Below are 21,615 nucleotides of genomic sequence, written 5' to 3' on the forward strand. Positions count from 1 at the left end.
TTGCTATGTGTCAAGATCCCAAAAGACTGGATCCTACAATTCTACGCTTCCCATGATGCAACTCCATAGCATAATTTGAAAGACCAATCCTGCCTGATAAATATCCACATCTGTCCAGCTCCATGACTCCAGATTGTAGCGCAGACTTTGTGTTTTTTTTCAGTCCCTGGGTGCAGTGGAAACATGTTGTTAACACAACCTCACATGTTGTCACCTTTTTGCTTATTCACACATGCAGCAGTTATGGTTCAAAATTCATTTGGAGTCTTGTTTCTGGCCACCTGGTAAATGTAACTTCAATATTTGCTCATGGCTTTAGTTGTTTTACCAACTTGTGAGGGAAATATCTAAATGCTCCTAGTCTGTAATACCCTTTTCTGACAAAAAATAGCACATATATGCAACTTTTTAAAGGCAGGAAATGTATGCCTTTCTGTTTTTGTTCTCTAGTGAGTCACCTTTGACATCAAGGATGCGTCGGAAAACAGGTAAGTAAATGGCACAAAGCAGCATAGAGCCCAGTGAAAAATAGTGATTACTCCTTTTGCATATGTTACTTATTTAGTCCCTCGTTAAAACTCAGTGCCGACTAATTATGAATTATTGTTTGAACACCGCTTGCGCAGATACCGACGGTATTTTGTGGTGGTGCGTCATTGTATCGTGCCGGAACAGGGGTGACAATTAGTGCACATTGGAGAAGTTTTCCTCGTAGGCTTTCTCGAGTGGTGTAATATAACAAAGTAATAATACTTTATTACAATGATCAAGTATTTTTTGAGTGTATCTGTACTTTGTTTGAGTTTTTGTATTTCTGTCAACTTTTACTTTCACTCCACTACATGTCTTAAATAAAATGCATACTTTTACTCCAATACATTTCCCCCAAGCATTTTCGTCACTTCGTTACCACAAAATTAAATTGGAAGGTTTGTTGAATCAGTGGTCTGAGCATGAAAATTAGATCATAGGTTAATCATGTAAGGGTGAATGCAAACAAGTGTGCCCAAAGTTGCAGCCCAGGCTGTATGTCAGATTAGATGCTACATGCTAGCCACTACATTCCTCTTAGCAATGAGACAGATGTGATGGAAGCTGAGAATGGTGTCCCACAGCATAAAGGGCAAGGAACGTTCAAGGAGATAAAGCTTTATGACATGTAACACCATGGTAACTGCTTCACTGTAGTATGTCAGCCTTGGATAGTCAAAGGTTTTCTTTAAAACCTTTAAGTTGTGAAAAAAGGCCTTGTTTTTCTTTACGTGTAATATTTTAATACGCTATATTTAAAGGTGGTGTACATGTTAAGAAGAAGTAAACTTGATAATACTCTGACGCTTGATAATTCTGCTTGATAATTCTGACCACTTGCGTTTTTTTTATCACTAGCATTTACTTTTACTTTTACCACTTAATTTCATTTAATATAATGAATAGGGATGCACGACACTGGATTTTTTTCCAATATCTGATATGCTGATATTCAACAACTCATTTGGCTGATAACCAATACTGCTATCGATATATCCACTTTTTCCTTTTCCTTTTTCCACTTTTTAATTTTAGTGATTATCAAGTCTCTTCCGTGGTGGAATTAAAATCATATTGTGCATGTACTCTTATTGTGTTAGCCCACCATCAGATGGAGACATGAAATACAATACTTCAATGTGTTATATTCACTCATTGTGCAAAATATGAAAATCATGTTGGCCAATTCTCCTTGAAACTACTTTTGATACTTAAGTACAGTAAATATCAGATACTTTACATTACTCAAGTAATATTCTAATAAGTGACTATAACTTCTACTAAAGTCATTTTCTGGTAAGATATCTGTACTTTTACTCAAGTCGTTTTCAGGTACCTCATCACTGCTGGCTTGCTCCCAAAAAGCCCTATCTGACTGAGATCTATTCATTTCAACCCAAACCAAAACTTTTTACTAAAACTTGACCATGAAATCCCTTTTTGGCAGCAAGCCCTCTAGGAAAAAAAATTAGTGCATCCACATGGGTGTCTTATTTCTACCACTGCCGAATGGAGCTGGTGCCAATAAATACTCATGACTGAACAGTGTCTTTTCAGAGCTTTTCGCAATGAAAACAGCTTCTTGCTGTGGCCGAAAAAGACGCTACAAGAGCGGTCAAAGTGAACCAGAACAGTTATTGTGGGGAGGACAGATAAATAATGGAGAGAAACAAAATACAAAGCTCTGTAAAGCTAATGGGAGATGCAGATAATTCTCCTTAAGTTCATCACTACCAGCATGCCCTTTCACATTATTTTCAGAATAATTTCTTTTATGGATGCTTTAATCTCCGAGCCCAGACTGAGATAACCTGATGGCGTCACCACAGTTAGTTTTGTCAGATTTGACAGACAGATTTCACACCTTTTCACAGGCTGAATAGTACTCCTCACTTGTTCCCCTTTAAACCACTGACAAGCCAAAGAACCTCTTGTGAACAGGAAGTGAAGACTGACTGGTGCAGACACAACTACACTGATCAAAACTGATTAAAGCCTCTTAGCGACATGGGCACTGATAATGAAGGTGAAATATAAAAATACAAAGACATAAAAGACTACAATTCATATTTCATTGTCATTAATAAAACAGAAATTCGTCCAATTAAAATAAGCCGAGAATCAACAAAGAATCAATGACGTCTGACAGAATGTGTAATTACAATGACAATAACAACAATCTCATGTTCCCTTTAATGGTTTCTCTGGACCTGGTGGAGGGTTAAATGCTGTGGGTGGTGGGTGAGGATAGTCAACTGCACATGCTCTGACAGCACAGTATGTATTTTGGAATTTACAAGGTATGTTGGACATTTAGCTTTTATTAGACGGCAGGAAAGGTCAAGAGAGAAAGGGGATGACATGCCACATACTGGACTGGAACCCCTGTTTCCATGGTTACATGGTATATGTCGCAGATCTACAAGCAACCTGGTCACTGCGAAGCACCAAAAGGCTTTTACAGAAAAAAATAAATGGTAGAAAAATAAAAAGAAATAAACAAAAGCAGATACAGACAAAGGATTCAAAACATTGTCCATGTTGGAGTTGCAATTATCCTGAGGTGGCGAGGAAAGAACACTCAGCTTGGCTGCTTGAAAGTTAAAATACACCGGGTGATTTCACAAAAACAGCTTTTGTTCCAGTGTCGCTCTGATTTCCTTTAAGTGTATCAAACAGTCGACGGGAAGACAAGTGATTTTCTCACCCACGTTTCAATGTCAAAGCCACGGCATGACAAAGAACAAAATGGATGTGGAAGAAAAACGGGGCCATCTTGATGACATTCACACGCTGCTTGGCATGTGTTTCCAAACAGAACCTGCAATTATCCCGGATTTTATCTTCAAATTTAAATATTCACTAAATTAATTGCCACAATATTCTGCCAAATGGAGTTCCCATTTAGGGATAAGATATGTATTAAATGAACACTGAATGAAGGCTGACATATGGCTAGCATTACTGAGATTGTGTCTTGGAGCTGTTATGAAGCTTTTCTTCATGTGATGGATGTGTGCTGGCTTCAAGAGCAGTGCAACCAATGAGTTCATTTAGCTCTGTTAGCTAAATGAGCCAACCCCCATTAGCCTGTTGTTGGTAGGATTAATGTTGTTGAGGGTAAAAATGATCTGTTGTTCTGTCTGGAAAGCTGGGACTTTGAAGCCTTTTGGAAACAGTTTAGATGTAATTTAAAAAATCAGCTTTTGATTGATGATCTCATATCGCAAAAACGTGATGTGTATATTTTAAAAGGTTGTTCATTCAACAATATATAAAAATATGTACCTCTTATGGAATCTAGCCATTCAAGTAGGTGCAATCACCTCCATTTGAGGGTGGAGGTAGAACTGTTAGAGACAGATACCTCAAAAATTCCGCTAGTAAAACCAAATCTATACCATGTGGCCGAAATAATATGGACACGTTAACACTACAAAGCTAAGTATTGTTGAACATCTCATTTCAAAACCATGGGCATTCACATGCTACTATCTGTTCTCCTGGAGTTGCTTATCACAAGATTTTTGAACCCAGCTGCAGAGATTTCCCCCGTTCAGCCACAAGAGCATTAGTGAGCTCCAGCACTGATGTTGACTTCTAAGACCTTGCTCACTGTCTGCGTTCTGGTTTCTCTAAAGGGCACTAAACAAGGCTAAGGTCAGGGCTCAATGCAAGCCAGTCTTTATGGGCCTGGCTTTGTCATGTCAAAAAGGGAAAGGCCCTCCTTAAAAATGTTGCAACAACATTGGAAGCAGACTATTGTCAGAAACAGTATTGTGTGCTGAGACATTAAGAGTGGCCTTAAAGTTGTAATACCTGGCCACATGCTCCAATCTAACAGAGGGCAAAATTTCACCTCCAAGCCAACTTCTAACAGCAGGGCAAGAATATGGAAAATCAAACCAATCTGCTGAAACTCTGAGAGCCAGTCTGAGTAACATGGCCATCTTATCATCTTCTCATGTGGCAGTTTTAGCAAGACACAAACACAGCTGTAAGACCTAATACATATTTAGATTGCTTCTCCCCAATTTCTCTTCAAGAATTGACTGCAGTGATTTCTTCATCTAAATCATCAACGTGTCTCTTAGACCCCATCCCAACTAGGCTACTTAAGGAGGTCTTACCTTCAGTTAACACTCATATATTACATATGAGCAATATATCCTTATTAACAGGTTATGTACCACAGTCTTTTAAGGTAGCTGTAATTAATCCTCTCCTAAAAAAGCCCACCCTGGATCCAGAGGTGTTAGCCAACTATAGACCAATATCTAATCTTCCCTTTCTTTCAAAGATCCTTGAGAAAGTAGTCGCAGACCAGCTGTGTGATTTTCTCAATGATAATAAATTATTTGAGGAATTTCAGTCAGGATTTAGAGTGCATCATAGCACTGAGAAAGCACTAGTTAAAATTACAAATGACCTTCTGATTGCTTCAGACAAAGGACTCGTCTCTGTACTTGTTTTATTAGATCTTAGTGCGGCATTTGACACTATTGACCATCAAATTCTGCTACAGAGACTGGAACACTTAATTGGCCTAAAAGGTTCTGCGCTAAGCTGGTTTAAATCTTATTTATCTGATCGTTTTCAGTTTGTTCACGTTCATAATGAATCATCCTTACGTACTAAAGTTTGTTTTGGAGCTCCGCAAGGTTCTGTGCTCGGACCAATCCTATTTACTCTACATATGCTTCCTTTAGGTAACAACATTAGAAATCACTCTGTAAATTTCCATTGTTATGCGGATGATACACAGTTGTATTTATCTATGAAGCCAGAAGAAAGTAATCAATTAACTAAACTTCATAATTGCCTTAAAGACATAAAAACCTGGATGAGCACCAATTTCCTGATGTTAAATTCAGACAAAACTGAAGTTATTGTTCTTGGCCCCAAACAACTCAGAGACTCTTTATCTGATGACATAGTTTCTCTAGATGGCATTGCTCTGGCCTCTAGCACTACCGTAAGAAACCTTGGCGTAACATTTGATCAAGATTTGTCTTTTAATTCTCATTTAAAACAACCCTCACGGACTACATTTTTTCATCTGCGTAATGTTGCGAAAATTAGGCCTATCCTGACCCGAAAAGATGCAGAAAAATTGGTCCATGCTTTTGTTACCTCAAGGCTGGATTACTGTAACTCTCTATTATCAGGTAGCTCTAGTAAGTCCTTAAAAACTCTCCAGCTAATTCAGAATGCAGCAGCACGTGTACTAACAGGAACTAAGAAACGAGATCATATTTCTCCTGTTTTAGCTTCTCTGCACTGGCTCCCTGTAAAATCCAGAATTGAATTTAAAATTCTACTGTTAACTTATAAAGCTCTAAATGGTCAAGCTCCGTCATATCTTAGAGAGCTCATAGTGCCATATAATCCCACAAGAACTCTGCGCTCTGAGAACGCAGGGTTACTCGTAGTCCCTAAAGTCTCCAAAAGTAGATCAGGAGCCAGAGCCTTCAGCTATCAGGCTCCTCTCCTGTGGAATCATCTTCCTGTTACGGTCCGGGAGGCTGACACCGTCTCCACATTTAAGACTAGACTTAAGACTTTCCTCTTTGATAAAGCTTATAGTTAGGGCTGGCTCAGGCTTGCCTTGTACCAGCCCCTAGTTAGGTTGACTTAGGCCTAGTCTGCCAGAGGACCCCCTATAATACACCGGGCACCTTCTCTCTCTCTCTCTCTCTCTCTCTCTCTCGCATCCTATTACTGCATCTTGCTAACTCAGGTTAACTCATATTGCAGCGGTGCCTCGATAGTGTGACGTGTGTGGTTGTGCTGCTGCCGTGGTCCTGCCAGATGCCTCCTGCTGCTGCTGTCATCATTAGTCATACTTCTACTGTTATTATACACATATGATTATTGCCACATATGTATACTGTCAGATATTAATATATACTTTCAACATATTGTACCACAGTAGCCAGAACTATAATTATAATATTATTACTTTCATTAATGTTGTTGTAAGCTACTGTCATTACCGTCTGTCCTGCATCTCTCTCTCTCTCTCTCTCTCTCCCTCTCTCTGTCTCATTGTGTCATACGGATTACTGTTAATTTATTATGCTGATCTGTTCTGTACGACATCTATTGCAGGTCTGTCCGTCCTGGAAGAGGGATCCCTCCTCAGTTGCTCTTCCTGAGGTTTCTACCGCCTTTTTCCCCCGTTAAAGGGTTTTTTTTGGGGAGTTTTTCCTTATCTGCTGTGAGGGTCCAAAGGACAGAGGGATGTCGTATGCTGTAAAGCCCGGTGAGGCAAACTGTGATTAGTGATATTGGGCTTTATAAATAAAATTGAAATTGAAATTGAAATTGTGGTAAGAAAACAACCACATCAAAGCTACGTATTGATGCCATTTGGATTGTTTTTTGGTACTGTTTGTGTTGTCATTAGTTGCACTGTCGGTGCTCATCACATATCGACTTTTGGTCATGGACTTTCCAAATCCAGCTATGACACTGGGTACACGTTCCCCTTGAAGTGAACACCGGCAACCCAGCTAAAAGTCAGTATTGTCGAGATAGGTCTGGCTATGGTGGCAGGGGAGGACGCTGCGCAGACCTGGCAGGCCCAAACGAGCAGTGAGGGTCTGCTGGGAATGCCTGGCGGAAGAACCTGTCAAGATGATCTTCAACTCCCACCTCCGGGAGAGCTTCGACCGCGTCCCGAGGGTGGAGGGGGACAATGAGTCTGAATGGACCTTGTTCCACTCTGCCATTGTCGAGGCGGCTGTTGCGAGCTGTGACTGCAAGGCCGCGGGGGCCAGTCGCGGCGGTAACCCCCGAACCCGCTGGTGGACACCAGAGGTGAGGGGAGCTGTCAGGCTGAAGAAGGAGGCCTACAGGGCATGGTTGGTCTGTGGGTCTCCAGAAGCAGCTGACGGGTACCGGCGGGCCAAGCAGAGCGCAGCAGCAGCAGTCGTGGAGGCAAAGACTCGGGCGTGGGAGGAGTTCGGTGAGGCCATGGAGAAGGACTATCGATCGGCTCCAAAGAGGTTCTGGCAAACCGTCCGGCGCCTCGGGGGGGGAGGCGGCAACTTGCTCACACTGTTTACAGTGGGGGCGGGGAGCTGCTGACGTCAACTGGGGACATTGTTGGGCGGTGGAAGGAATACTTTGAGGAGCTCCTCAATCCCACCAACACGTATTCCAGTGAGGAAACAGAGCAGGGGGTCTCGGGGGCAGGTCATCCAATTTCGGGGGCAGAAGTCGCCGAGGTAGTGAAGGAACTGCGTGGCGGTGGGGCCCCGGGGGTGGACGAGATTCGCCCTGGATATCTCAAGGCTCTGGATGTTGTAGGGCTGTCCTGGCTGACACGCCTCTGCAACATTGCGTGGACATCGGGGGGAGTGCCTCTGGAGTGGCAGACCGGGGTGGTGGTCCCCATCTTCAAGAAAGGGGACCAGAGGGTGTGTTCCAACTACAGGGGGATCACACTCCTCAGCCTACCCGGTAAGGTCTACGCCAGGGTGCTGGAGAAGAGGGTCCGGTCGATAGTTGAATCTCAGATTGAGGAGGAGCAATGTGGTTTTCGTCCTGGACGCGGAACCGTGGACCAACTCTTTACCCTCGCCAGGGTGCTGGAGGGGGCATGGGAGTTCGCCCAACCAGTCCACATGTGTTTTGTGGATTTGGAGAAGGCTTATGACCGTGTCCCCAGGGGCATCCTGTGGGGGGTGCTCCAGGAGTATGGGGTTGGTGGCCCTTTGCTAAGGGCCATCCAGTCCCTGTACCGAAGGAGCACGAGTCTGGTTCGCGTGGCTGGCAGTAAGTCGGACCTGTTCCCAGTGAGGGTTGGACTCCGCCAGGGCTGCCCTTTGTCACCGGTTCTGTTCATAACTTTCATGGACAGAATTTCTAGGCACAGCCGAGGGGTGGAGGGTGTCAGGTTTGGTGACAGGAGGATCTCGTCCCTGCTATTTGCGGATGACGTGGTCCTCCTAGCTCCATCGAACAGTGACCTCCAGCTCTCGCTGGGACGGTTCGCAGCCGAGTGTGAAGCGGCTGGGATGAGAATCAGCACCTCCAAGTCTGAGGCCATGGTCCTCAGCTGGAAAAGGGTGGATTGCCCACTCCAGGTCGGGGGGGAGGTCCTGCCTCAGGTGGAGGAGTTTAAGTACCTCGGGATCTTGTTCACGAGTGAGGGTAGGATGGAGCGGGAGATTGACAGGCGGATTGGGGCGGCGTCAGCAGTGATGCAGACGCTTAACCGGTCCGTTGTGGTGAAAAGGGAGCTTAGCCAGAAAGCGAAGCTCTCGATTTACCGGTCGATCTACGTTCCAACCCTCACCTATGGTCATGAGCTCTGGGTAGTGACCGAAAGAACGTGATCGCGAGTACAAGCGGCCAAAATGAGTTTCCTCCGCAGGGTGGCTGGGCTCAGCCTTAGAGATAGGGTGAGGACATCCAGGAGGGACTCAGAGTAGAGCCGCTGCTCCTCCACATCGAGAGGAGCCAGTTGAGGTGGTTCGGGTATCTGGTAAGGATGCCTCCCGGACGCCTCCCTTGGGAGGTATTTCGGGCATGTCCAACCGGGAGGAGACCTCGGGGCCACCCCAGCACACGCTGGAGGGATTACATCGCCCGGCTGGCCTGGGAACGCCTCGGGGTTCCCTCGGAAGAGCTGACGGAGGTGGCTGGGGAGAGGACTGTCTGGGCTTCTTTGCTGAGGCTGCTGATCCCGCGACCCGGACCCGGATAAGCGGAGGACGACGAGACGAGACGAAACAAGACAAGACGAGGTCTGGCTATGCAAGACTATGTCCAAAGTAAACACAGGTATCTCAAAACACCAAAAACTGACACTGGATTTGACTTCTTCATTTTCTCATCTTAGACTGAAGACTAGAGGCTATAGTGACTTACTTTCGCCCTTCAAGATAGAAGTGGTATTACAAGACAGGATGGGCCTGGGGCAAACTGATTAGTACGCTCATTTTAGTAGATATCTTTACAAGACAACACACAGAAATCTTTAACACAATGTTAAAACTTGTTATAGGAGCCATCCATGGTGTAAAATGTGTGTAGGTTGCTAATTTTTCCTGTAGGGGTCACTGTATTGTTATGAGTGTCTGTCAATACAGGTAGGAACCATTCATTAGCCCTTTTTAAAAAGGAATTGTGCAAATTTGAAGGAAAGCCCAATCAGTCTTCTTTCAGCATTGGCAGTAAAAAACAAAATCAGGGAGTGCGGCAAAATGCCGCCTGCCTACTTTTGTTGATACAGAATGCGCCTTTTTTGGGGAAATGGGGGGGCGTGAGCAAATAACAAAACGTGTAGCTCAGTGTGTGACGTAAACAGTGACGTACTCCAAGGGAAGCTGCGGCTGGTCAGTCCTTCGGCAATTCTCTCATAAGTTGGCCCGTCCTTCACTGTCCCCGTCACTTGACGGTTAATGGCCTCTTCATTTGCGAGGACAAGGAGGGTGCGCAATTCCTTGTCTCCCCAGTTGCTCATCTTTACAGTGTCTGTCAGGTTTGGGTTTCCCTCTTGCTAGTAGCTGCTCATTCCTGCTATCAGCTGTTTCCTGTTTATCCACCGCCAATGGGTCGCACATGTGGCGTCATCAACAGCTCCTCCCACAAGTCATCAAAAGCTCCTCCTGTGGCGGAAGGGTGCTTCGTTCTTTTTAAACCAAAAAGGTTAAAGGTTAAAATATGACTACCCTACGAGGCAGAAAATTGGGCACCTTGGATCAACTCGCCAACCCGGCTCTGTGTGTCTAAATGCTTGCAGTTTGCCGGCAAAATGACCCAACATTCGCCGAAAAACTGGCAGTGTAAAAGGGGCTATTGAGAGACAGATGTTGCTCTGTTCCTTGGGGAGCACACATCGTTTTTTGATCGCAACGGCGGGCCACGTCAAGTGAGATATACACTGCTCAATGCAATCGTGAAAATTTGTAAATTTGAATGGTTAATGGACACAGATTTGTGAATGTTTGTAAGTTTTTCATTTAAGACAATAATGGTAATAAAAGAGGAAGAAGTGGACTCTTTGTTTCACCTGATGAGTAGTAGCTGGTTTGGTTAGGAGAGCACGTCAACAAGTAAGTAGCCTGTCTATGCAGCCCCTCAGTGGCTTTAAGTTTAGGCTTAGCCGCTGTACTTGTAAAATATTTGTAAAAAATGTTTGTTCAGAATGTAATAGAATATTTTAATCTAGAGATCTGGCCATATCTTACACATTGCACTGTAACTGGAACTAAGGGGCCTAGCTTGCACCAAGAAGAACAGCCCTAGATTAAAAAGATGGACCAAGTATGTCTGGCAATATAATGTATATGCAAATATTTTTGGTAACTGGGTGAAACCCAAGAAACTAAAGGAATCTCATCAAATTCAAGATGTCATTACTGACATTTTTGCATCTTCTCCTGCACAATTACTGCTGCCACTTCAACTGATCATTCAAACCACCTCCATCCTGAGCTGCAGGGGTGTTTAAGCACACAACAGAACAAGATCTGTCCCTGATTTTGTTAGGTAATATCTTGTGTTTTAGATGCTAAATTTGGAGCTGCACCAAAGGTAAATGTGTCACACTAATATGCAAGTGTGGCGAGGATGAAGGAGCCTTCAGGCAGGTACAGTATGTGTGCAGGATGACCGCAGGCATGAGAAGTTATGTGCAGAGACAAGGCCTTATCTTTGCCTTCAGATTGGTTATATGAGTCACAATGCCAGGGGGAGAGAATGATGAGTAGGGGGGGGTGGGGGTGTGGGGGTTGGTCTAGGTTGCTTATGATGGCCGGCAAGTTGCCCCTACCCCCTGACACACTCACTGCTTTTTTTTTTCTCTATCCTTTCCCAGCTTGTACAACTGGGGTGCCTTAATAAAGTCTCCTGCACGTGCACACACAGACACAGCTACAGCTGTGCACATGCAGGATTGGCTTATCTGCTATAGGCTCTTGATGCACACTGCAGCTTAGTTATTTCCAAAGAAGAAAGAACTAAGAAATAAATAAAAAATTCTGTAAAGAAAAAACTGACAGCCTCTCACCTATTTTTACTCTCAAAGTTAGAAAAAATATAACAGCCTGTGGGTTGGCAAATATCCAAATTGGAAAAACACTGGGCTGAAAATAAAGCTTTATTCAGGGAAGAAGTCTTGAAAATAATTTTAGTCTAAATGCTGTTAAAGTTGCACTCTCATGACACGAGGCTCACAGGAGATGTGAAAAGGCACTGGAAAGCTTTGTGGCGTATGCACTTTGCACCACTCATCTGAGCTGCTCAGAATATGAAAACAAGACAATCTGGTTAGAATAGATCGGTGACTTTTGGCATGACAGTAATGTGCATGGTATCAAATAAAAAAAACAAAACAATGTAATGGAGTGTTCCACCTTTGTCTGTCTCGCTGTGAATATTTTTATTTCTACGTTGTGGGGGACTTTTTATTGAACTGTCATGACTTGTGTATTTCCTGGGCCTGAAGGGCTCATTTTAAATTAGCCTCGAATGTTCAATGGCAGGGGCATTGAAGCAAGCCCACTCAATATCACATGGCCCAGCGCCTTGTCTTTAATGGATAATGAAAAATGATAAATGATGTGCTGAGGCCAGCCATCCTAATGCAACACCTGTTCTTTCCTATTGACAGCACAATACAATACACCACAACTCCTGCCTTAAAGACACAGGTCTATACAGGAAACTCATTGATCTGAGCTCTGCTATGAGTTTAAATCATACTTTTATTTGTCCTCCCTCGGGTATCAGAATCTATTTATTCAAACCAATTTGTATAAAAGATAACACGGACAGTGTGAGGATGTGAATGTTAGTGTTAGTCCAGTATATCAAAGTGAAAATATATTGGACAGATACTGGTCTTTTAATAAGAACAGATACTGGCTGTACACAACTGATATGATTAAAGCCAGAGTCTGATTCGGCTTTACAGCTTCATGGCCTCAGTCTGTAAAATCCACAATCAAACCTGCCTCACCTGACCTTGAGGAGCTGCTAAGCCACCGAAAAGGATTTCATTAGTCTGACTTGATATAATAGTTTTACTATTCAATGAACAAAAGGCTTTTGGACACAGACTGGATTTGGTTTTCTTCAAATATAATATATTAATTTGTTGAATTTAAAGATTTCTGTTACTGTGGGACAAGCCTGACGAGTCAAAGTTGATCATACTGCGAGTCACGTCCGTCCTCCCTCTCCCCGATGGCTGTTTCCCACTGAGTGCAGTGTATTAACATGCAGCTGTTACTGTATTCAGAATTTTTCAATAGCTGAGCAACCTTTATAGGAGAAGGAGATGGAGTCAGAGAAATGAGAAGCATAAACTGGTTGAAGAAAAGCACTGCTGTGATTTCTATCCAGGGACGCAGGTTAAAACAGTCTGCAGGTGTTCTGATAGATGGAGTGAGATGGCGCACACTTGGGGACATCTTGCTGCTGGCAGAATTTATTTTTGCTCGCAATATGCGTGCTTGGACAGTTAACGTCAACCTCATGGTAATTAGAAAGTGGGTGTTAGACAATAGAAACAATACACAACCATCACCCTCTTCCATCATGCTGCCATGGTCACCCTTTGTGCCTGACACCCAGTGGAAAACAAAGAAAGTGTCGATAAAAACTTGGTTGGAAGTACAGTAGGTGAGACACCTTTGTGAAATCATCTGCAGCTGTCAATCTAAAAAAATAACAAGCCAAAGAAAAATAGAAATGGCTCGGACTAAAAAATAATTTTAACTGCTTATAACTTAAAACTGGACTCTCAGACATAAGGGTTCCAAAAGGGGTTCTCACTGAAGGACGGGGGTTTTACCTAAACCTGTTTACATCCTGAGAACCCCTTTTTGAAGACAGAGATTGCCAAGGGTTCTTTGTAAGACTATGGGTTACAATAAAAACCCTTTTCATCCAAAGATAGAGACCTTTTAACAGACTTTTTCATCCAAAAACACTTTTATTTGAATAAAGGGTTCTGCAAGGGTTCTTTGTAAGTTTGAGGGTTTTTTCGAGAGTCCTTCTCATCCAAGTAACCCTTTATTTAAATAAAGTGTCCTACAAGGTTTTTTGTAAGGCTGATGGCTCCATTAAGAAACCTTTTCATCAAAAAAACCCCACCCTTTATTTGAATAAAGGGTTCTAAAGGGGTTCTTTGTAAGACTAAGGATTACATTAAGAACCCTTTTCATCCAAAGAACACTTTTTTGAAGGATTAATTCTTTAACCATTCTTTGTAAGACTAAGAGGTCCATGAAGAATAAGAATAAAAGGGTTCTGGAAGAATTCTCAAGACTGAGGGTTCTATCAAGAAAAGGTTTCCTCCAAAGACCCTTTATTTGAATAAAGTGTTCTACAAGGGTTCTTTGTGCGACTAAGGGGTTCTATTAAGAAACCTCTGATCCAAAGAACCCCCAATATTTGAATAAAGGGTTTATTAAAAGGTCCAAGAGTCTTTCAAGGTTTTTTTTTGTAAGACTAAAAGTTTCATTAAGAACCCTATTCATCCAAAGAACACTTTTTTTGAAGAAAGGGTTCTTCAAGGGCTCTTAGCAAGACTAAGGGTTCCATCAGAAAACCTTTTCATCCAAAGAACCCTTCTCCTCACCCTCAGATATTCAAATGTTTACACCTGTAAATGATTTCTATAAATGCAGATGTATCTGGAATCCCATTAATCAATTAATCTTACTTGTGTTCTGCCATAGTTGCTATCTTTACAATTAATTCATACCATATAATACCACATGGTCAAAGATATTTTTCTTTCAGGTACCTGGTACTTGGCATTTTGCATTTGGTTCTAATATGGAAGCTAGTTTCAGTTCCCAACCTGCTGCACCACTGAAATACTAAGGGCTGTAGTAGTAGTGATTTTATGCACCCTTATTTCCGACTGTGCATTCACACCAAAAATGTAATGAGTGCCAGTGTTCACTCAGGTCGCTGGCATTTTAGTTTCATACATAAAAATGATTCATTTCCTTCTTCTGATCACAAACACCAGGCCCCTCATAACATGGAACTGGAGCTCTGTTATGGACTCAGTGGACCCGTTATTACTTGCATATGCCTCGTACTAAGGTATTCTTTGAGGTGTGGGTTCTTTGTTCAGTGCTAACTTGTGAGTTTGATGCAGTCTGAGAAGACGTTTTGTCCACACATACTTTCTGCAAACCTTTCATTATATTTATGTGTGTTACTTTGTTTAAATTGTATTTTCGACATCACTGTAAATGAAGGCATGCCCTCAATGATTCCTCGAGAATTAAATACAGGTTGAATTAATGATGGAAAAAACTCTTCTCTTTATATATGATCCCTTTATTGTCTACTTGAAACATATTTTATGAAGTCTGCCAAACAAGGAGAGGCTGATATATTGATATTATTATAGGCTGCGTGAGAGGAGACCTGAGAAGATGGATGAGGCAGTCTGGAGTATTATATTTAATATAAGGACATACAGTATATGCCGTTTACATCATTTAAGGTCACATCTCCCCTCACACCATCACTTTTTATATAATCAACAGCGCAAAGCGACACTGCAACACTTCACTGTGCTGCCTATACAATTATGCAATCTGCATATAGTGCAATCTATTATGATTGTAATTGACTGGAGAAAATAATAACAGCGTAATCACAGCCTCTAATGTGCTCTGCAAGTTGTTGTGATCCCACTTTAATTTATTTAATCAACCAACGAGACTTGATATTGTACTCTCCGCTTGGATTCCCTGTGAGCCCGAGTGGTGATTGTTCCCTGGAACCTGGGATACTGGTGTTATATCAGCCTGCAGCTATCACACTGAAGTGAACAACAAGAGATGCTGGGCTAGGTGTGGTGTGGTGCTTCAAAAAGCATACTGTATAATGGAGCTTTTACTGTTCTCTTGTAACCACACTGATGTATATGTAGAGCTTTATGAACATCCATTGATTTTATCTGAGGCATAAGGGAATAATCAAATCACGAGTGCCTATGGAGCAGCCCAAAATGAAGTTTTTATGCTTTCCTGATGTTGTGACTGTGGTGCCGGGCCACTCTCCAGTATTAGTGGACCAGTAAAGGGATTACATTTTCTAAATTGGCATCTTCTCCCAGATACAGAGATTGAGGAAATCAGGTTTACCGTACCTTGACAATGTCTTCATTGGAGGACTTGCACTGCACAAAGGCTGAGACATCAGTGACTGCTCCGTTCATCTCTATGGACACCATTTTGACGGGAATGGCCACAGTGCGACCAGTCAGAATAGCTGTGTTGATAATCTCAGTGTCCTGCAGAGAGAGAAAAAAAAATGATGATGATGAGAAAAAACATGATATTCATGAAACTGTGTGAGGTATGGAGTGATTTTCTTTGATATTTCATCAGTATTACTGATGTCCACATTTAAAACCATTACCATCAGGGCTCCTGTCTCTCTCAGGTGGAACTCTCAGTGGCAGACCAGAAGTCATTTTACTGAGATGTCTTTCATTGAATTTCATCAACTGACATTTCAAATGTGCTGTTCTACCAGTAAGCAACTGGAAGTAACAGAAATGGGGATAAAAGGACATCATTCAAAAAAAGTGAACAATCCAAGCCTTAGTCATTCACATTAAACACATTTTTAATGTGGTCCTTCTCGGTAAGTCACAGCATCAAGCTTAAACTTCAGGTGACATAAAAGACATGGCATTTACTGTGCCGATGCACAAGATCCGATGCAGCTACTTTAAAGGACAACTTCGGTATTTTTCAACCTGGGCCCTATTTCCCCATGTGTATGTGTGCGTATGATTCATGGGTACCGCTCATTCTAAAATTGGTTCAGTATTGAGCCGCGAAACAAAAATGGTAATGGGGGCAAATGCGTCCCGTATAAAAGTGCTTTTTTTCGCCACTGACCGGTTCAGATTGCCAGTGCTATCTCTGTAGATAGCATATTGTAGCGGCGCTGGGGCAGTGGTGAGTGTGAATGAGTAGAGTCAGCTGTCAGTCAGTGTTGGAGCAGAGAGGCGGATGGCGTCCCCGCTTGGTAATGTAAATGAGTATGTGTGTATGAAGTGGGTGTGTTACGCTAGAAGAGTCAGAGGACGGAGTCTTTTACGTGCTACCCCCTGGAGTGTTACCAGAGTTTTTGGAGTGCTTAAATAAACGGGCCTTTTTCCCGAACGCAAGAACAGGATGTCGCCCAACACCCCGTAGAGCTTTCATAGGCTGCCTTTGTCGGACGGCGAGATGCTGAAGTTGTGGCTAGTTGTGCTACAAATGGATGCTAACACTCCTCTCCAGACACTGTGCCTTGCAGACCATCGGGTCTGCAGTGCTCACTTCTCCCAAGATGACTACTGCCAGCCGAAGAAGAGAAGACATCCAATCCCGAAACACCTCTTCCTCAAGAAAACGGCTGTCCCACGAGTAGAGAGAGCTACAGACACAGTGGAGCAAAGCTCGTGACATCACACAGCCCAGAGGTAAGGGAAAGGCTAAGTTAGTATGCTGTTTACAGAGATAACACTGGTGATCTGAACTGGTCAGTGGTGAAAAAACACACACTTCACACACACATACTCATTTACAATACCAAGCGGGGACGCCCTCCGCCTCTCTGCTCCAGCACTGACTGACAGCTGACTCCACTCATTTACAGTCACCACTGTCCCAGGGCCGCTACAATATGCTATCTACAGAGATAGCACTGGCGATCTGAACTGGTCAGTGGTGAAAAAAAGCACTTTTATACGGGACACATTTGCCCCCATTACAGTTTTAGCTTGTTTCGCGGCTCAATACTGAACCAATTTTAGAACAAGCGGTAACCATGAATCATATGCACACATACACATGGGGAAATAGAGCCCAAGTTGAAAAATACCGAAGTTGTCCTTTAAGTTGGGTACATAAGTGGAAATTTGACTTAGATGTCGGAAGAGATGTTTTTTTGTCACAGCAGGAGTCTCATAAGGGACGAATGCTTCTTATCAAATGTCAGCAATGACTCCTGAAAAAAATTCAACAGGAAGTGTCGCTGTCCAAGCGAAGTGTAAAAGCAAATGTTTATGGTAATACCAGGAAGTGTGACTAACAAACATGCCTGAAATTATTTTTTCCTTAGTGCACCTACATTACCTATGTATTGCTTAGCACTCCACTCAGGAAGCTGTATTATTATTATTTCAGCTTGAACCATTTTGCCATGAGGGTTTTTGAGAATAATGTGTGAAATAAGTTCGGCTGTAATTGGGCCAAATAAAGCATACAGAAATTCATGGCAAATTTCTCAGTTGTTCATGTTAATGAATCTCTCTATAATAGGGTAATGCTACTCGACAGATTGGGGTTTGGTAATCTATTTGTTCTTAAACAACCAATATACACTCACTGGCCACTTTATTAGGTACACCTTGCTAGTACCAGGATGGACCCCTTTTGCCTTCAGAACTGCCTTAATTCTTGGTATCATAGATTCAACAAGGTGCTGGAAATTCCTCAGAGATTCCTCAGAGATTTTGGTCCATATTGACATGATGACATCACACAGTTGCTGCAGATTTGTCGGCTGCACATCCATGATGTGAATCTCCCGTTCCACCACATCCCAGAGGTGCTCTATTGGATTGAGATCTGGTGACTGTGGAGGCCATTGGAGTACAGTGAACTCATGTTCAAGAAACCAGTTTGAGATGATCTGAGCTTTGTGACATGGTGCGTTATCCTGCTGGAAGTAGCAATCAGAAGATGGGTACACTGTGTTCATAAAGGGATGGACACGGTCAGCAACAATACTCAGGTAGGCTGTGGTGTTTAAACCATGCTCAATTGGTACTAAGAAAATCTCCCCCACACCATTACACCACCAGCAGCAGCCTGAACCGTTGACACAAGGCAGGATGGATCCATGCTTTCATGTTGTTTACACCAAATTCTGACCCTACCATCTGAATGTGGCAGCAGAAATCCAGACTCATCAGACCAGGCAATGTTTTTCCAATCTTCTATTGTCCAATTTTGGTGAGCCTGTGTGAATTGTAGCCTCAGTTTCCTGTTGTTAACTGACAGGAGTGGCACCTGGTGTGGTCTTCTGCTGCTGGAGCCCATCTGCTTCAAGGTTGGACGTGTTGTTGGTTCAGAGATGGTCTTCTGCAGACCTTGGTTGGAACCAGTGGTTATTTGAGTTACTGTTGCCTTTCTGTCGTCTTGAACCAGTCTGGCCATTCTCCTCTGACCTCTGGCATCAACAAGGCATTTTCACCCAGAGAATTGCTGCTCACTGGATAGTTTCTCGTTTTAGGACCATCCTCTGTAAACACTAGAGATGGTTGTGTGTGAAAATCCCAATAGATCAGCAGTTTCTGAAATACTCAGACCAGCCCGTCTGGCTACCAACAACCATGCCATGTTCAAATACACTTAAATCACCTTTCTTCCCCATTCTCATGCTTGGTTTGAACTTCAGCAGGCCGACTTGATCATGTCTACATGCCTAAATGTATTGAGCTGATGACACGTGATTAACTCATTAGCTATTTGTGTTGAAGAGCATTTAAAAAGGTGTACCTAATTAAGTGACCAGTGAGTGTATGAAGATAATCTTGAATGAGGAAAAATATGCATAAAAGAACAGCCTTTAGTTTTTCGTTTTTTTCATCATGTGTCTGGTCCCTTACACTTACACAGTATATAATTATACTGAAGTTTAACAAGAGGATGTCTGTTTTTACATATAGTTAAAACTCCTGCATATCAAAAGGGATCAAATGGTGATAAATCCAGCTAGTTGTACGCACTGATTAAAATAATCCTTGAATTCTGATAAACAAGACCAATGTTGTCATTCCAACTGCATTTTTATTTTGAATGCTCTGGAATGCAAACAGCCAATTAAAATACACACCAGGCCTTCAGTCAAAGTCTGAATAGATTCTTTTTTTTTTTTTCTCCTGCAGATCATGTAAGCTGCAAGAGGGTAACAAGTTTTCTCATTTGTGCTGCACAAGTAGCCCAGGAGAGAGACCATGTAAATTTCCTGAAATCAAAAATAACATATTTAAATTTCTGCCCGACACTTATCTTGAAGTCTTAATAAGGGTGTAGAGCATTAATGTGAGACTTTCTCCCCCCACTAGTTTTTCCATTGGTTCCAACTCAACTGCAAGGCCAAGTATTGTTTATTCATTGAGGGTATATTATGCACAGACTTTGCATTTAGTTTTGTCAGTTCACCCACAACAAAGGTAGTCAGTGCTGCAGTGCCCTTAGGCATGACACTCTACCTCTGACAGTGACATAACAGCCCAAAGGTGCAAAGATGTCAAGAGGATCTACAGATACAATCTGAAACATTTCAATGTATTTTATTTTTTTTAGTTAAGCTTGAGGTAAAACAACTCTCTTATATGGCTGACACTAAAATACAAAAAGTAGAAAGACTGAGCATAAGAGTAAAGAGCACATACCAACTATAACCCACATGAGAAGCAAAATCTATATCACTATAATTGGTAATAACTGAGGCAATTAGCAGTAGAGTCACTTATCATTGACTTCACAATAGTTTTTAATTGCACACTTCTTCGACAGGCCTCTCCAAATGGCTGGCACAGAAAACATTAAAGCTTTCAGTCCCATCTGAACAGGATAACTTGAGATATGAGATGGTGGCTGAAAATAACTCTGTATAATATTTCTGAAGTTGTCAAACCACGCACCAACATCATTAAGGAAAGGTAACAACTTCAATCTATTTTCTCTGATTTGTAACTATGCCCAAAACAAGTGTATTTCCATCCACCTATTTTTATTTTACATTTTCAATTTGTGCATAGAAAAACCTCTGGAACACCAAAAGAAAAAGTTCTCATGCTTGGATTAGGTGGAAAGTTGGTGTATCAATAAAAGCAAAATGCAACAAAGTGCAATGCTAAAACTGGTAAGCACAAATGTAGAAAATAAAGGAACACCCAGTATAGAACCTTGTGGAACTCCATTAAGCAGCTGGTGCTGTAGAACATTAACTTTAATACATTAAGTCTTACCAGAAAAGAAGTATTGCACACTAACGCTTTGTCAGACAGGTCTCCAATTAATAAACGTCTGCTTAGGCTTTAGACAGATCAATAATTAAGGATGCAGAGCTCTGGGAATCAAAAATATCATTACACATATCATTACAAACTTCACTGCAGCAGTAATGGCTCAACTTTCAGGCCAATACATATGCCGTTCATATGATATCCTACAAATTAGCACCCCACGAATGACGTTACATCCTTAATGTAAAATTACTCAAAGTTCACTTGAAGTTCACACTGTTCAAAACACATGACTCCAAGGAAAAGTCCCAGCGGAAAGTACCGGGTTTTTATGACCTATCCACCACCCCAACCTGCCTCCTTGCAAGACTGCTCATGACTGCTTTTTTGTTTACCACCTTCAGCGCATTGGTCAGGTGATCACAGCCTTTCAAAATATGTGGGATATGAACAAATGTGGGTGCATTACATTTCATAGGAAAACAAATGAACAATTTGTGAGAACAGCCTGAATATGGTTAGGATTATCAGTAAACCAATCAATAATTTATTTGTCACATGGCATTAAACAAGCTACAATTCCAGCGAAATGTCTCATGATCCCATCAGCATCTTCAACTTGTGCACTGTAATTAAGTCTTTTCTTTTTTTAACGTCTTCATTTTCTGTAACCACTTATCCTGTAAGGGGTCACAGGGGGGCTGCAGCCTATCCCAGCTGACATTGGGCGAGAGGCGGGGTACACACTGGACAGGTCACCAGACTATCACAGAGCTGACACATAGAGACAAACAACCATTTATGCTCACATTCACACCTACGGACAATTTAGAGTCACCAGTTAACCTGACGTGCATGTTTTTGGACTGTAGGAGGAAACCAGAGTACCCAGAGAAAACCCGGGGAGAACATGCAAGCTCTGCACAAAAGGGATCCCAACATCCAGGATTGGGAATAGAAAATGCAATGTTTAAAGCTCTATCTAAACTACAACAGAGCTCCTTTCAGTAAGTCCAATCACTGCGCCCCATTCTTTCTGTATAGTCATCTATACTTTGTGA

At 42.3% G+C, this 21,615-nt stretch overlaps 1 protein-coding gene across 2 annotated transcripts in view; it reads right to left on the minus strand.

Annotated features, from left to right (window-relative positions):
- The window catches only part of tmem132e (transmembrane protein 132E), a 555,530-nt gene that overhangs the window by 46,221 nt on the left and 487,694 nt on the right, over window positions 1–21,615 (minus strand). For both annotated transcript variants that reach the window (XM_033642168.2, XM_033642158.2), the window contains exon 5: window positions 15,668–15,811. In XM_033642168.2, the coding sequence (XP_033498059.1) occupies window positions 15,668–15,811 (144 nt within the window). The remainder of the gene's footprint in view (window positions 1–15,667; window positions 15,812–21,615) is intronic.

This window comes from Epinephelus lanceolatus, chromosome 11 (assembly GCF_041903045.1).
Source record: "Epinephelus lanceolatus isolate andai-2023 chromosome 11, ASM4190304v1, whole genome shotgun sequence".
Lineage (NCBI taxonomy): Eukaryota > Metazoa > Chordata > Actinopteri > Perciformes > Serranidae > Epinephelus > Epinephelus lanceolatus.